Source organism: Lytechinus variegatus, chromosome 3 (genome assembly GCF_018143015.1).
Source record: "Lytechinus variegatus isolate NC3 chromosome 3, Lvar_3.0, whole genome shotgun sequence".
Taxonomy (NCBI): Eukaryota; Metazoa; Echinodermata; class Echinoidea; order Temnopleuroida; family Toxopneustidae; genus Lytechinus; species Lytechinus variegatus.
The window spans coordinates 4,448,013-4,464,443 of record NC_054742.1 but is presented as its reverse complement, the minus strand read 5'-3'; the positions used below and the strand labels follow the sequence as shown (position 1 = coordinate 4,464,443).

Below are 16,431 nucleotides of genomic sequence, written 5' to 3'. Positions count from 1 at the left end.
TAACAAGACCAATCTTGTGAGGAATAAACAATTCTAAGAGCAAAAAACGCTGATTGGAAAGATCGTCTTCAATGGGCTGCTGTCAGCTCAGCTGCTCACGCTCATTGTGTGACGTCACTCAGCTGGAGCTCGCAAGAGGACCGATGGAAGGCAGAAATATGGCATGAAAATAAATCATTTTTGAGAGCTGATTTCTGCAAACTCTAATGACTATTTTGAAAAGTGAAGTTATATATCTGATTAGTAATACTTCCCCTTAACAATGATGACCACAAAAAGGCATTATAAAATACTTTGGATTCTTCGGGTGTCTCCTTTAACAATAGGTCAAAATAACTCACTACATATATCAAAAACCGTAGAGATTTTTCTTTAGTTAACAGATACCCTCTAACATCACTTTTGGCTAGTATTTTAGCCATTAGGCTCTAATATGTACAGATATTTTAAATTGAGATGCCAATTTGTGTGAAAGTTTTTTTTATCAATTGGGTAGCACTTGCAAATATGTTACTATTAGGAGAAAAGGCTTTTTTTTTATTACACAGATGTTGTGAACAGAAAGAGAATATACAGCTTGATAATGTCTCTAAGTATTAAGGTTGAACAAGAGCCTTGTTCCTTTCATAAAGGCGAAAAGTAAAGAACATTAGCTTCAAAGGCATTGATGCCATGTGATCAAACCAAGCTAGATTAGTGTTTCATAAGACTTTAATCGTGGCTTGAACCAATTACTCAGTGCTTAGACATCTACATATGAGTATACCATACCACGTAAAATGGTCACCACTTTTGCATGTAACAACACACACATCTGACAAACACATTTATGAAAAGACCCCCTGGTGAGTAATTCACTTTGTTACCTATCACATGGGGAGGGGGATGCAAGGAAATTGTAATGGTCCCAGAATCAACCATAAGTCTTCCAATTGCCGATCTCCTTAAAACAGTAAAAAAAATGAATTTAACCATCGATTGATATTTCGATTCACTTGCATATAAATTTCTAGCAAAGTCTTGCACAAATATTTGTTTTATTTTTCTTCAGTGCTTAACACGTTTTTCCTAATATTTTTCATATTTTATAGTTGAAAGATAAATACCTTTTACAATGATGTGGTGAATGTTCACCCTTCACCAGATAAAACATTAGAACACTGATGCCAGATATATCAAGAATCAATGTAGAAGTAGACCTACCCTTGTTACATCCTTGACCTGTCTTGTTTGTGAGTATGGAGCCATTGTAGCTACAGTCGGGGCAAACTGGACATTTCTACTAGGGGCTACTGGCCCTCTATGCATCATCTGCTGCTGTTGCTTGGCTCGTATCTCCTGCTGTTGTTTCTGTTCATGTATATCAAGTTTATAACAAGGACCATTAGAGTATATGGCCCATATTCTGAAATCGGATTTAACTTCAGTCTAACTCTGTGCTCAAATTATGGGGAGCCAAATATTAAAAATTCTGTTTATATTGTATATTTCTTATGTTTACTATTTTGTTTCATTTTGCTTTCATAAAGAAGAAAAATAATTCAGTTATCATTCCCAGACAAATATGAACAATTTGGGTGTCATATGAGTTAATGAATTAAATGTGTACTATCAAGGATTTGTGCCCTAATTGGCTCTCCATAGTTAAACCACAACTTAAAACCAGGGTTTGATTTAAACCGGAGTTCAGAATACGGGCCTACATGTTTTAATTCATCTATCATGGCATTGAAGGCTAATTACATGTAATGTATGAAGCAAACAATGATTTCATGACAAAGTCATGTAAAATTAAGTTTAACTGTCACTATATCATTGTAGATATACATGTAGATAGAGTACATTAAGTTGATAGAAATAATTAAAAAGTCATTCAATAAAATGATCACCCAAATTCTTTTGCAGTATAAATAAATACCAAATCGATTATGTTATGAAATGTATAATGGCGGATGAATTATATAAATAAGGGTGTTGTGTATTTTTTCAAGCAATTATAATACATTCATTCATTCATTCATTTTTCCAACAAAATTTATAATGCAATAATTACAATAAGTAAAACATAACAGAAAATATAAATGACATAAATATTCAAATAAACCATATATAAAGAATATACACCTGATACAGAAGATAATATTTCCAATTTGATAAGAACATTATGCAAGATAATGTTGGAAAAATACACTGTCCTACATGTGCTTATCTGTGTTGGTAATCTTCAGTGTGAAAATTTTCAGCTTAGATTTCACAAAGTTGGGTTTATGTTAATCAACCCTGGCATTATGCTTATTGCTCCATTCAGACTTCATGAGGAACTAAAATCATCATATGAGAATTTCACTTCCAGTTCAGATAATTCATAACTCCCTCATCAATATATGGACTTTTAACTGAAATTAAAACTGGTAATAATTTTCTCCTTAACATTAATACCAAAGTGTCCAACAAGACTATTTTAACACACTTCTCCTAGCATCCCATAAATTTAAAACATTTACGATATCGCCTTTTAGGCCTCGAAATAATCGACGGCCATCGACGGCCATGGCCGTCGATGCCCCCATTACTGGCCGTCATGCCCTTCTTCTTTTTGCTAAAAGTTACGGCCACTAAAAATGTGCCCTTTTTTATATGGCCGTGGTGCCCTTTTTCTCATAAATGTGCCCTTTTTCTGATATATAATGTGCCCCTTTTGAAAGTCTGCACCTTTTTTTCTGAGCGAGGAAAACTTCTCCGATCTCAAAAAGTATCCAATATCTTAGCTTTACCAGCAACGTCCAGTGCATGTATGCAGTCTAGTCTGAAGCCGCGCCGAACGATGAGCTAGCTATACACCGCTAGCGGCCGGCCGGCAGCTAGTGCGCTTTACATATGCTATGTAAGCTGCAGCATAAGAATGGACGAGCCCTTGATACACAAAATGAGTTCATTGTCTGCGTGCACAAAACAATAAGAAAACACACAACCAAGCTCACTTGAGCTGATTGGACCTTCGGATAGCCAATGAAACTTTTGGGGAAACAAAGAAGAAGGCAGTGGTTCCCTTATCAGGAGAGGTCATGACTTCAGAAATAAATTGACCCCTCCCCCATCTGTGTGTGTGTGAGGGAGAGAGAAAGATAAGGGTGGGAGCCGGAGAATTCCTTTCATGTTTCAAAACAATAATGCAACCTTTTTTCTATCCCCCTCACACAATGAAAACTACATTCCAACATGTGCCAGTCTTCACCGGTACTTTCTCGACTAGTCTCCAAAAATAGACCCAGTTATACATGTAGGTTCAAATGATAAAAAATCGTAATTTTAAAAGGTATTTCAAATTAAATATTTTGCAAAATATTTTTTTGAAATACATGTGTAGAATCGTGGGCAGTGCCACAAGTGGGGGCGGGGACATGGTGTGGGCAAGGGATGTAATTGTTCAAGAAATGCTCCACCTGGGGTCAGTCTCAAAGAATAGTTCATGAATGAGTTGTTTACATCTTTGGGCTTTGGACTTTGAACTCTGATCTGGGCTGATTCATTCATATGCAGGGGTGTGGCACTTGGAGGGATGCATGCATAATACCAGAGTACCAGCATGGATTTAGGAAGGATTTTCATTGGAACAATAAACTGAAAGTTTTAATCTCATTTCATGTAGTTTCTTTTGATATAAATATCATGGAGAAGGGGAAAAAGGTCCTACTTTCATTTATTCTAAACATGTGACTTTGATGGAGATTTATTCATGGGGTGGGGGTCACCATAAAGTAGGTCAACTATTGTGACCTAAAAGACCTGATTCCCGACGAACAATCGAATCATTCGATTATTTTTTCAGGAAATTATTGAATGGTAAAAATGACAATCGTCCCAGGCCTAACATCCATGCACCATAGCGGTCACGCACAGTTCTCAAAGTCCTTTGCTATTCGTTCATTGTGTGCAGAGAGGGCGGGATAAAATGACACAGTACAACTCCTTTGCTATTCGTTCATTGTGTGTATAGAGGGCGGGATAAATGACAAACACAGTACAAGTACATGTTCCTTGTATACAATGCATTTATTCCAAGTTCCACTCCCATCATATCAGCCCATATCAATAAGCGCAGCTACCGCTAGGTCATGGAAGTAGGTCAATTTTTGAGTGCGTGATTTCTGATATTCCAGGAATCTCGATTAATCGAACTAATCGAATGTTTCCTCTGGCAAACAATCGAATGGCAAAAAGGGTATTCGTCCCAGGCCTACTTGGCATGCCATGAGGTAATTTGGATAAAGAATTAGATGAAATTTACTTCTACCAGAGGTACTTTTACTTGATTTGTTAATATGTACATGTTACATGTTGGATGTCAAATTCAAGACTCAAAGCAATGCAATGATGTGTTATCCTGTCCTGAAGTGATTCTGAAGAATAATGAAACTTTCTTTTAAAACCTTATACAGTGAGTGTTGTCAGACTATTAAAGTTCATTTTTTCTTAAGTAAATAATGTGGTTTGGTAATGAATCTGATGTATAACATCGACTGTGGAAAGCCCCCCCCCCCCACGCCGCGAAACTGTAACACCTACAAATAATTTATTACATGCCCCTTAAAAAGTGGCCTTGGTGCCCCTCTGTATGGCCTTGGTGCCCTCTGCTGCCTGGCCTCAGTGAAAAAGTGCCCCTCAAAAAAGTGGCCTTGCCCCCCCAAAATCCTATTTCGAGGCCAGATATCGCCTTTTACTGCTCTTGATAATTAGTTGAGTAAAAAAAACTCTTTCTCTGGAATACCATTGGTTATTATCTTAAAATAATGCTGATCTGTAATACATCAAAACTTATTTTTCAGATGGTGTCTCAACTGCAGATCGGGTTGAGCATTACTATCTTCACCCAAGTATTTTAATTATCATTTTTGAAAGACCTCAATTACCTCTAGAGCAGCGAGCATGTCTCCAAGGTCAAACTCAATAGGCATTTTTGTTCTCTTTCCTTGTTTCTTCATATTCTCATGCAACTGTCTCTGTTCTTCTGTGATCTCAGAGTATTCCTAAACAAGGACAAAAAATAATGAAATGAAAAGGCATTTATAGGTCATGAAAATTGTGATATCCTTTTAGTATTCACATCATAAGAACTTGAATTTTCTTACTGAAGAACATTATTGACCTTAAATCTACAGTTAGCAGCATTATACATACATTTTACACAGCACACACAGTAAAATCTCATCTCTAGCTGTTTATCGAAGTTAAAAATTATTGCTTATAATACTAGACTAGTGAACCAGTGAAAAGGAGCGTGTTATGAAACATTGCTCTATTGTCATTAAACCAGTGTTACATGGGGAAGGTCAGGGTTGCTTCGGATGTTAGGGTAAAGTTCTAGGTGTTCTGATTGACTCTTTCATTTGATCAGGGAACCTACACAGAAAAGCTGGCATAGGATGATTTATGGATCTGATCTATGACCAGTTTTAATTTAGCTTTCCTTTCTAAATCAATTCCTTACATTGTTTCTTTAAGCCTGTCATCAATGACATGTTGTCATTCTCTTCTGACAGTATAAGTCTGAGACCAGTGTTTCTCAGCCAATCAAAACCAAGGATTTTACTGAAATTGTCGGTGGTGACAGCTTTCATTGCCCCCCTTAGCTAGTAATGATGGTTACTCACCTTAGCAGCAGCTTGTGTTGCCATCATTGCTTTCTTACGTCTCTTGCGTGCATTCTTGCCTTCTTTGATAGTACTCATCACATTAGCAGGACTAAGGAGTTCTTCAGGTTTAATTATACTTCCTTGATCTCCTCCATCTTCACCTTCTTCCTCACTAGAACTCTCATTCACCTGAGAACAACAAACTTTTCATCAGCATTTCTGCATATGACTTTAGTTTAGGGGAAATAATTGATGACGCCCTACAGGCAAGAAATTAAGTTATGCCATTGGGATGAGACAGATCTCAATCAATTCAATTCAATTTCAATGTATTTAAACATTACATAATACAACCACTCAGAAGCCAGATCTTCTGACAAGGAACAAAATAATGTATGTAATATCAATCAAAGAAGTATGGTCAGTTCCCCCATGTCTGCGCGGTCTCCTTAGTCTGCACACCCGAGTATCTGCGCGATTCTAGTAAAAGAAGATATGCAACGAGCACAAACTTTACACATGCAATACATAGACAGGTATTCATTAAAAATCTGACTCAAAATGGTGGAAAAATAATGAATTCAGGGCATTTCATGTGACGGCTTCAAAATGCAGCCTTTCTCATCAAAATCCCTGAATCGTGTGCAAAGTGAATGAGTGCGCAGACATGGGGTACCATTTTTTTTTTCAATCTGAAAATGACTGCCCGAGGTTTTTTCAAGAAAATCTTTTCTTTTCTTTCATTTTTTAATGAGAAATTTGGTACACTTACTCTTAAAAACATAAGTAACACTAATAACCAAAAGATTTTGTGAAATAAGAAGAAATTCATGTTAAATCTCAACTCAAATTGTTAGGTGCGCAGACTTGGGGCCCACCATCATAACTGTTTCAAAAAGCCTAGTAACAGCTAGATAGCATAAAGAAGGCAAAGGATAACTATAACATTAAAATTATAAAAAAAATCATGGAAATATAATCTCAAATTGATGAAATGTACCTGATGGACAGGAGGTCTTTGCTGAACAACAGAACTGTAGCTGATTGGACGTCCTCCTTGATTCATTCCGAGCTTGTTTGCAGCAGGACTACCCATTGGCAAACCAGGATATTCTTCTTGATCCTGTATCTGTGGTGGTTTGCAATAGGAGGCTGCATTCACCATCTTAGGCTTCTCCACCTCAACCTCAGCATCTTTCCTGCCTTTGATTCGTTTCTGCTTCCGTTTCCTAGGAGTGTCCTCTAGAGTTGCAGGTGGCTTCTGAGGGGCAGGCACAGGAGACTGCATTCTCCTCTGTTGTTGTTGGAGCATTGGGGCTGGACTAACTGCCATGTTTCTGTAGGTAGGCGGTGGTTGAGTTGGGAAAACATTGGGTGGTCTCTGTTGGTATCCCAGATTGGCCAATGGTGGAGGAGGTGGATGAACAGTCCTAGCTTTAGTCAGCATATTTGCGTAGCTCATTGGCATTACAGGTCTGAATGTAGGCATAGCAGGTTGGACAGGAGTGAAGGGCCCTCTCTGTGGGACTGCAGCAGGTGCTGGTGGAGGTCTTTGAGGGACTACCATAGGGTGAGTTGGCTGGGTAAATGTTCCTTGTTCCACTGTACTGCTTGTCTGATGAGAAACACTCTTACCACCCATGGCTACATTGCTATAAGTTGGTTTCCCAGTTTGAGTTGAATAACTAGACACTGAGCTTGTATTATTTTGTTGAGCATGAAGGGGGCTGTAGTATCCACTATCACTATCATGAGGAGTATTCTCAACCTCTGAATCACTTGAACTTGAAGCATCTCTACCAGTCTGATTACCTTGGGACTTCTTCCGTGTCTTGGTTTTGGATCGAGATGCAAGGTTACTTGTTTTATCTGACAGTGGCTTGTTTGCTATAGATTCTGGAAAATCTATTGATGAAATGTATGAGAAAGAAATGAGCAAAATTCCATAAGAATCATAAATATAGGACAAATTGTTTCATGGTAGTCACATTCTGAATGTTGAAATACTATTCCTAGTAATGTGATTGGACTAACCCTGTATCGGCATGACACAAAAATTAAATTACATAGGTTAAACTATATAAATAACCTCCCCAAAATTGACCTGTAATTCAGTACGATTTAATTAACATTATATATATGTATACATATATGTAGGTCAACATAAATATTCTATTTTCAATATAATTTTTCTAAACAATAGACTCACCTGTTTGTGCACAAGCTTCAACAAAAACCACTGTCTTTGTTTTAGGTTTGGGTACATCAGTTGGCGGTGGGACATAGGTTTGGTACTGTTCTCTCCCCTTATTTCGATATCCTCCAGGATTTCTAAAGTCCTTGTTTGTTGATCTTTGCCCACGGACCTTAAAAAAGGGGGCCAAATATATGGTTCAATATAAACAAACTCACTTGTTAGAAAAAGTATTAAAGTAGAGCTTTCTATATCATGATATAACAACTGGTGAGTGTTTCATAAAGCTGTTAGTAAGTTATGATGAGTGACTTTACAAATGACTGGCGATCCTTTCTTGAGGTAAGTTATATGCAACAAATTGCCATTTGTATGGATGTAGTTCCTGAGAAAGGAGTTATTCGCAAAGTCGCTTGTCATCTACAAACAGTTTAATACCCACCTGGTTATGGAGCAAATATACCTACTGAGAAAAAAAGGGCATTCAAAACAATGGACCTACAAAAGATGAACATTCATCAGTTAATGAATGACTTCAATTAATACCCACCTGTAATGGTCATTGTTATCTGAATAACATTCTCTACATTTTCGTCTACTTTGATCCTATGATCGTCACTGTGAATAAGGCCATGGGTTAAAAGCAGTTCATGATTAAATATTGATATTGCAAAGAACTGTGTGCATAGAAGATAATTAATCACTTAAATCTTGGAATATCAACATTCAGTTTTAGTTTAAAACATTTAATAATCTTAGTGCCATGTGTTTTAAAATTGGAAAATGTATCCATATTTCAAGATACATGTAGAGGCTATAGTGTGATTCATTGTTTATCATTTATAAACCAATAACAGTGTCCTAATATTTAAGAGATATATGGTACATGGCTTGTAGAGATTGTGTTTCTCTCATTGTTACTGAGATCATTATGTGAGTGCAAAAGTTTGCGCATCAACAACAAATTTTAAAATCAGAAAAAAATCGCCTGGAATTCAATTTTGTTGCTCTAGATCTAAATAATATCAACTGAAAGGCATATTCTGATTCGAGACATCGGCCAACAAAAACCAAGACCAAGAAAAGTGTTCCTTTGTAAATTATCAGAGAAGCCTTGGTTATCCCTATTGTAAAAACACCTGTATGTTTTCATTAAGATATAATCCGCAGACAGTGACTATCATTGCATCAAAGGAATTCTCTTGTTAATACCTGTGCCATCTCTTATAGGTCCATGACTAAAGCCAACATAAATAGTGCGTAATGAATCAGAATTATTTTCTGTCAGTTGTAGCTGATGATTTTGGAACAACTATCCAGGAGGGTGTTTCATAAAGCTGTTCGTAAAGTTACGCACAACTTTACGCACGACTAGAACATGTTCTTAGGTGATAAATCAATTATACAGGGATATCATTTAGCACAAGAAAGGGTCACCAGTCGTGCGTAAAGTCATTTGTATCTTACGAACAGCTTTATGAAACACCCACCAGATATAAATGTTATTGAACATCTTTTAAACCAGACATAAGAATATGTGTCCACACCAGTGTTAAGAATGCCCTTCCCTTCCTATCTATAACTGTAAGTATAGTTTGCTGGGCTTGCTCTTTCTTTAACCAGTTGAGAACATAATACAAGTGGAATGCCTCTGGCCGTCTCACCTGCATCACGCAGTTCAATATAGCAGCAGTGCTGACTTTGAAAACTACTCTAACTCGCACAAGATGTTCAGTGATACATGGTTACTATTATGTCCACTTTTTATGAACTAGACCAATAAACTTACAGAGATATGATGGTTATTCAACAAAAAACCCCAACATGGCCAAAGTTCATTGACCTTACATGACCTTCGACCTTGATCATATGACCTGAAACTCACACAGGATGTTCAGTGATACTTGATCACGCTTATGTCCAGGTTTCATGAATCAGATCCATAAACTTTCAAAGTTATGATGGTAATTCAACAGATACACCCAATTCGGCCAAAGTTCATTGACCTTTGACCTTGGTCATGTGACCTGAAATGCGCACAGGATGTTCAGTGATACTTGATTACTCTAATGTCCAAGTTTCATGAATCAGATCCATAAACTTTCAAAGTTATGATGGGAATTCAACAGATACCCCCAATTCGGCCAAAGTTCATTGACCCTAAATGACCTTTGACCTTAATCATGAGACCTGAAACTTGCACAAAATGTTCAGTGATGCTTGATTACTATTATGTCCAAGTTTCATGAATCAGATCCATAAACTTTCAAAGTTATGATGGGAATTCAACAGATACCCCCAATTCGGCCAAAGTTCATTGACCCTAAATGACCTTTGACCTTTGTCATGTGACATAAAACTCATGCAGGATGTTCAGTGATACTTGATTAACCTTATGTCCAAGTTTCATGAACTAGGTCCATATATTTTCTAAGTTATGACGTCATTTCAAAAACTTAACCTCAGGTTAAGATTTTGATGTTGATTCCTCCAACATGGTCTAAATTCATTGACCCTAAATGACCTTTGACCTTGGTCATGTGACATGTAACTCTAATAGGATGTTCAGTAATACTTGATTAACCTTATGGCCAAGTTTCATGAACTAGGTCCATATACTTTCTAAGTTATGATGTCATTTCAAAAACTTAACCTCAGGTTAAGATTTGATGTTGACGCCGCCGTAGAAAAGCGGCGCCTATAGTCTCACTCTGCTATGCAGGTGAGACAATATAAAACTAAAGATCTTGGGTCCCGTTGCATAAAAGACTATCATAAAACTTTGCTATCCGATGGAATCATTGATTCTGATTAGCATTGTTACCATGGTAGTTACCATTGGATGGCAAAGTTACTATGATAGTAACTATTATGCAACGTGTTCCTGGCCCATTTCCAACTTGATCAGGTGGTGAAAAGCTAAGAGCCAATATCCTGCTCTGAGTGTTAGATTTGATTTTCTATAATAACATACCTTTACTTGGTGTCCTTGGTATATGCCATACCCATATTGACCATAAGATGGTATGGTAGATTGATTGCCTTGTAAGGTAGCATCATACCCCCCTGAGGGTGCAGCTCCATGAGGGGGTTGTGGGGGTGCATAAGGGTAAGGTGATGGACTCTGTGATGGAGGGGTCATCATAGCGGGCGGGGCAAACGGTGGGTGTGATACAGGTACTCCACCTGAAAAATGGTATACAAATATGAATAGGAAATCTTGTATTCATCAATCAGTATCTTTCATTCTTCTGTATTATTTTATACCTTTGGCAATATTCTTATCAATATTCTACATATATTTCCTGGATGAAAAGTATATTCACAATATCAGGGTAGTGACTATTCAATAGATGCATTTAAGAATGGGTCCCATTTCATAAATGATAGCAACTCTTACTGGAATATCATCTACCATAACAACAGCGTACAATCTGTTTCCTGATTGGTTCTTCCAATGAAAGGTGACATTCAAACAAGATTTGCTAGCAGAATTTCTCAAAAAACAATGTCTGAGAAAAACAAGAAACCACTTAACCCTTTATCATAATATAACCTTCAATCGTGTGTCCCTGAGCAAATACTGCCTAAAATTTGAGAGTATTTTGGAAAGGGGCAATTCTCCCAAACTTTAGGCAGCATTTGCTCAGGGAAACATTACTCTTTGATCTGGTGATAGAACAAGAGTTTGATATTTCAGTCATAACATATTCTTAACACACTACAAACAAATAACATGTAAGAATAGGTTCACTAGAACATAGTAAAACTAAAAGGGAGAGTGAATTGACCAAAGACTTTGTGTAGTCTATCACTGACTGTGTATTATTAATAACTAGTCTTCATTTAGAGATATACCTTTTTAGATAATAATACAGAGAATATAAAGGCCTATAACATTATTCACAATGAGAAACTAAAATGTTTTTGAAAAGAAAGTAGTTGTTTCGCATATGAATGTACAAAGTTTTATTCAAGTGTGATCATTTACGTGGGCCTCTATTTCACAAGACGACCTAACTGAGAATCTTGTATTATGATGGCCAGGGGGGGTGTTTCACAAAGATTTAAGTATGACTTAGAGTCGCACTTAAATGTCTAGTTGCGCGCAGTATAAAAGGCATGACAGCATTGGTCAGATCACGCTAAGAGGACGCGCACTACTGCGTATTGATCAATAAGATTGCGCGTTGCATATCATGTACGCATTGACATTTAAGTGCGACCTAAGTCATACTAAAATCTTTGTGAAACACCTCCCAGATGTCAGGTGTTGAGGAATGGAGGTGGTGCTATTAAAGTTTTGTTGCTGCTTTAAAAAGAAAATATCACAACCTATGGAATGTTTATATATTACAAACAGGAATTAGATATCTAATTCAGAGAAGAAATTATCAGATATTCAAGACGAGATGTGCACTATTAATTACACACATCCTGTAACTTCTGAAGGTTTCCATTGCAAAAAAGAAAAGTTTAGTAGGTTTCATGGTACATCTTGTATCTTTCTTGAGCAAATGTTGTTTTTAAAAACTTTGCTCATTCTCCTGAAGACAACAAAAACACATTTGTTGAAACGTCAAGCTTGGGTGGTCAGGACCAACACTTACCTAAGAAAGATACATGGTGTACAGTGAAACCTACTAGACTACAAACATCCTGTTCTTTTCTCAACAAAGTAATAATAGAACAGCTTAAAGATTCCTATTAAACAAACTAGAATAAATAATGAAAAGAAAGATTTCCATCAGCTTACAATGCTGAATAACACAATCACAGTGCAGAAAGCTGACTCTTTTTAACCCTATAGAAAATATACTTTTTAAATCTAATATGAATAAAATATGCAAATTCATTCATAAAAAACATTATTTGCATATATCTAACACCCGACTTCACTTCAAGTTTTCAATCACTTTCTCAAATGTCATCTTTGTAATTTTATTTAAAGGTTTCCACAAAAAAATATTGCAAAAGCCAAATTTTCAATAATGTATTTCTTTGTTTTTAGAATTTCTCACATGTATGTATTTCTTTGCTTTTTACATCTTTTGTTTTTCATTGTTTTTTTCAATGGAAATTGTTACAAACCATTTAAAGGACAAGTCCACCCCAACAAAAACTTGATTTGAATAAAAACAGAAAAAAAATGAGCCATTTTTGGCATGACATTGTCCCATAAAAAGTCACGTGGCATCACAACACTATACCTGTACACTGTACATCACAAAATTTGGTGTCAAAAGATGCGCGAGGCTTTAAAGAAAGAAGTCATAAAATTTTGTGGCTATGTCTGTTTGTGTTTTGGAAATATCACACAAAGTGTTGAGGGGGGCATCATGCCTCCCCGTCCTTTTAGGGTTAAATGGTTTTTTAAAAATAAGGCTGTCTTATTTGATTCTTAAAAACCTTTGACTTCAAAAAGTCTAGACAGTGTCACATGAGAAGAATAGAAAAAGAGTAAGTATTAACCTGTAGGTATGGATGGTTGTGATGGCATTGGTACAGGTGATTGTGTAGGGTTGTGATGGGCAGGATGATTGCCTGTAACATGTGGTTGGTAGTTGTTACCATGTTGTTGGTAGCCACCTTGTTGATATAGTGGTCCTCCTGTTGATACTGGTTGAGATGGTGTTTGATGAGGTACCTGGTAAAACAAATAGAATACAATATGTTCAAGACCATTTCAATGGGCATAACAAGAAAAGTGATCACAGATCATGCCGACTAAATACTTTCACATATTGAGTTTTGCTATCTCAAACCTGTTACCAAATATCTGCTTAGCAGTGTAAAAATAAATCAATAATGAACCCAAGAGCAGGTCATTGAATCATGGAAAGCTGGCAAAAAATTATGTAAATGTACCTGTTCTTATCAATTTTAATCCAGCCCTTGGCAGTCCTCCAAAAGCCCCCAAAAGACATGTTGATACCAATTCTGTGTTTTTTACCTGGTTGTAACCTGGATGGACTGGAAAGTACTCCTGGTTTTGTTGTTGAGTCAAATGGGCAGTAGGAGTTTGGTGACCTGGAGGAGGCGTGTACATGGGTGTGGTCTGGGGTGTAGCTTGGGGATGTTGATGGTGGCCAAGAGGATGCTGGGAGTTTGGAGGTAGCGATACTGGTGCTGACTGAGGAGGAGGATGTTGTACTTGCTGCGATTGCTGGGAGGGGTATCCCATCCAACTTTCAGAAGCAGGAGCTGCTCCAGTTGAACTGTACAAACAAGATATAACCAACTATCAAGCTCTACTCTACTGATCATATTTCTCTTTCCAAAAATGAACAAGCACATGCACATTGTCTTAAAGACCCTGACCGGTGTAAAAACAATCATATATTAAAAGAAAGGCAATGATTCATACAATACAAATATACCAAAAATATTCTATACATCTCCTTCCATTTTTAAGAAATATTAGATAAAAATCAAAGAAACTGCTCCTCCAAAGTACGCTTCGATTGAGCACCCCACGTCGCCTGGAAAGGATGACGTCATGTTGTGTCTGGAGGGTTGCGATTCCATAGGTTTGTGTACAAAAGCATTGGGTATTTTCTTCCATTTCTATATTATGAATCCATTTTTTTTTTCCGTTTTCAGATGAAAATGGCACTCACAATTATTCACTGTTGAAATTGATGGAAACCTACAACTATTCACTGCCTTTTTTGTGACTTCTTTGTTTGGCTCTTATTGGGCCTAAATTGCTATGTCAGGAAAAGTTGTGATACATAATCTGAATGCAGATAGATTTGAAATCTACGCCAAATAAGCAGGAAATAAAATATGGCAAAAACTAGTTCAAAACTGTAGATTTCATAATTTAAGCATGTGGGAAAAAATATATATGATATCACTCTGTGATGGAAGTGAAGAAAATGAAATGCGTAATCTGGAAAGCAAAAAAATAACCCAGTTTTTCTGTGTACAAACCTATGGAATCGCGACGCGTCTTACACAACGTGACGTCACGGTCTCGAGGCATTTGAAAAGCATAATAAAGCCTATTTTCTAAGCTGGGTTCGAAGTCCGATAATTGGAATATTCTTAAGCAAAATACTCAGCTGGGAAGGGTGAAAATGAATAAAGCTCACAATGCTGTATTTAGTAGCTTATAAGCTTTCGATTGGTATATAATTTGTCAATTTCATTTTTGGGTCCGGTCTGGGTCTTTAATAGCTTCAATTTTAATTTCATTCAGCCATCACAAAGATAGTGACGTATAATACAAAACAAGACAACAAAACAATTATGTAATCTAACCATTTAAAGCCAAGGTGTGCAGTAGGGGTCAAAACACTATCACAGGACTTTAGATAATGACCCAACTTTTATATTTAAAAGAAAGAAATCTTTTTAATGTTCTGCTTTCTGAACATAAATATGAAAATGGGTTATGAGCACAAACTATAGACAAACCTATCTTGTACAAATGGGTAGCATGTTGTGATGTAACGAGGCAGCTCTGTCAGGGGAACTTTCTTGCCATTCATGGTAGCCACAGCTCCTCCACTAGATGTCTGGTACTGCTGCATACCGCTAACACCACCCTGTAGCTGGGATGGAGGAACAGGTGGTGGTGGTTTGAAACCTGACATAGCAGCAGGTTCTTGGTGCATCCCGGGTACTATCTGAGGTGTCCCTGGTGTCTGATGGTGGTGGGGTTGATGGGGATGCAGTGGTTGTGGTGCATGTTGGTGGTGATGTTGTTGGTTGGTTGTAGAGTTATAATACATGGCTGTCATAGTGGAGGACTGATGTGATGTAGAGGTCAATCCTGGGATAAAAGGCTCAACTTCTGCAGACAGGCGTGGTGCCTAGATCAAATGAAACAAAAAACAGGTACACATAAACAATATACCATGGCAGTTATATTGAATTTAAATACAGCACTGTATTGTCACCGTTGTCACAAACTATCCCACAAAGATTTTATAAACAAATATTGAAACCGTACATGTACTTCAAGTTAAACTTTTGTTTGTGGCTAGTTTAGAAGGTTACATGTATGAATGTGATTGCACTCATTAAATTTGTTATGAATTACATGATACTTTTTAAGACCAATATTTGTGAGATTTAGACACTTGGAAGTTTAGATAAATTTTAAGAAAAACAGTATTATTCATTTTTCACAGCTTTTGGGGCTCCCAGCCCTTGGACACTTCATAAAAGCTATCATAAATCAGGAAATTATTTTTTTTAATCAATACACTGACATAAAAATAATAATAAATCAGATGAAAAAAAAGAAAGTTATGGCATTTTAAAGTTTGGCCTATTCTTTCACAAAATAGTGATATGCACAACTCAGTGAAATGCAAATGAGTGAGTCGATGATGTCCATCACTCACTATTTCTTTTGTTTTTTATTGTTTGAATTATACAATAATTCATTTTTTTTACAGATTTGACCATAGGGACCAACTTGACTGAACCATATAGTATTAAACAATGCTAATTTCACATGTTCAGGGAGGAATTAATCACTGTTTCACTTTACAATGAGGAGAAAATAAGAATATTTCATATGTCATATAATAAAATACAAAAAAAAACAGTGATTGGATGACGTCATCAGTCTCCTCATTTGCATATCGA

At 36.8% G+C, this 16,431-nt stretch overlaps 1 protein-coding gene across 1 annotated transcript in view; it reads right to left on the bottom strand.

Moving 5' to 3' along the window:
* LOC121410035 overlaps nucleotides 1–16,431 on the bottom strand; it is a 38,236-nt gene that overhangs the window by 12,251 nt on the left and 9,554 nt on the right. The window contains exons 2-10 of the mRNA XM_041601854.1: nucleotides 15,250–15,647; nucleotides 13,781–14,045; nucleotides 13,300–13,474; nucleotides 10,802–11,013; nucleotides 7,843–7,999; nucleotides 6,634–7,538; nucleotides 5,652–5,822; nucleotides 4,911–5,027; nucleotides 1,204–1,350 (exon numbers count right to left, since the gene is read on the bottom strand). Coding sequence (XP_041457788.1) covers nucleotides 1,204–1,350; nucleotides 4,911–5,027; nucleotides 5,652–5,822; nucleotides 6,634–7,538; nucleotides 7,843–7,999; nucleotides 10,802–11,013; nucleotides 13,300–13,474; nucleotides 13,781–14,045; nucleotides 15,250–15,647 — 2,547 coding nt within the window. The remainder of the gene's footprint in view (nucleotides 1–1,203; nucleotides 1,351–4,910; nucleotides 5,028–5,651; nucleotides 5,823–6,633; nucleotides 7,539–7,842; nucleotides 8,000–10,801; nucleotides 11,014–13,299; nucleotides 13,475–13,780; nucleotides 14,046–15,249; nucleotides 15,648–16,431) is intronic.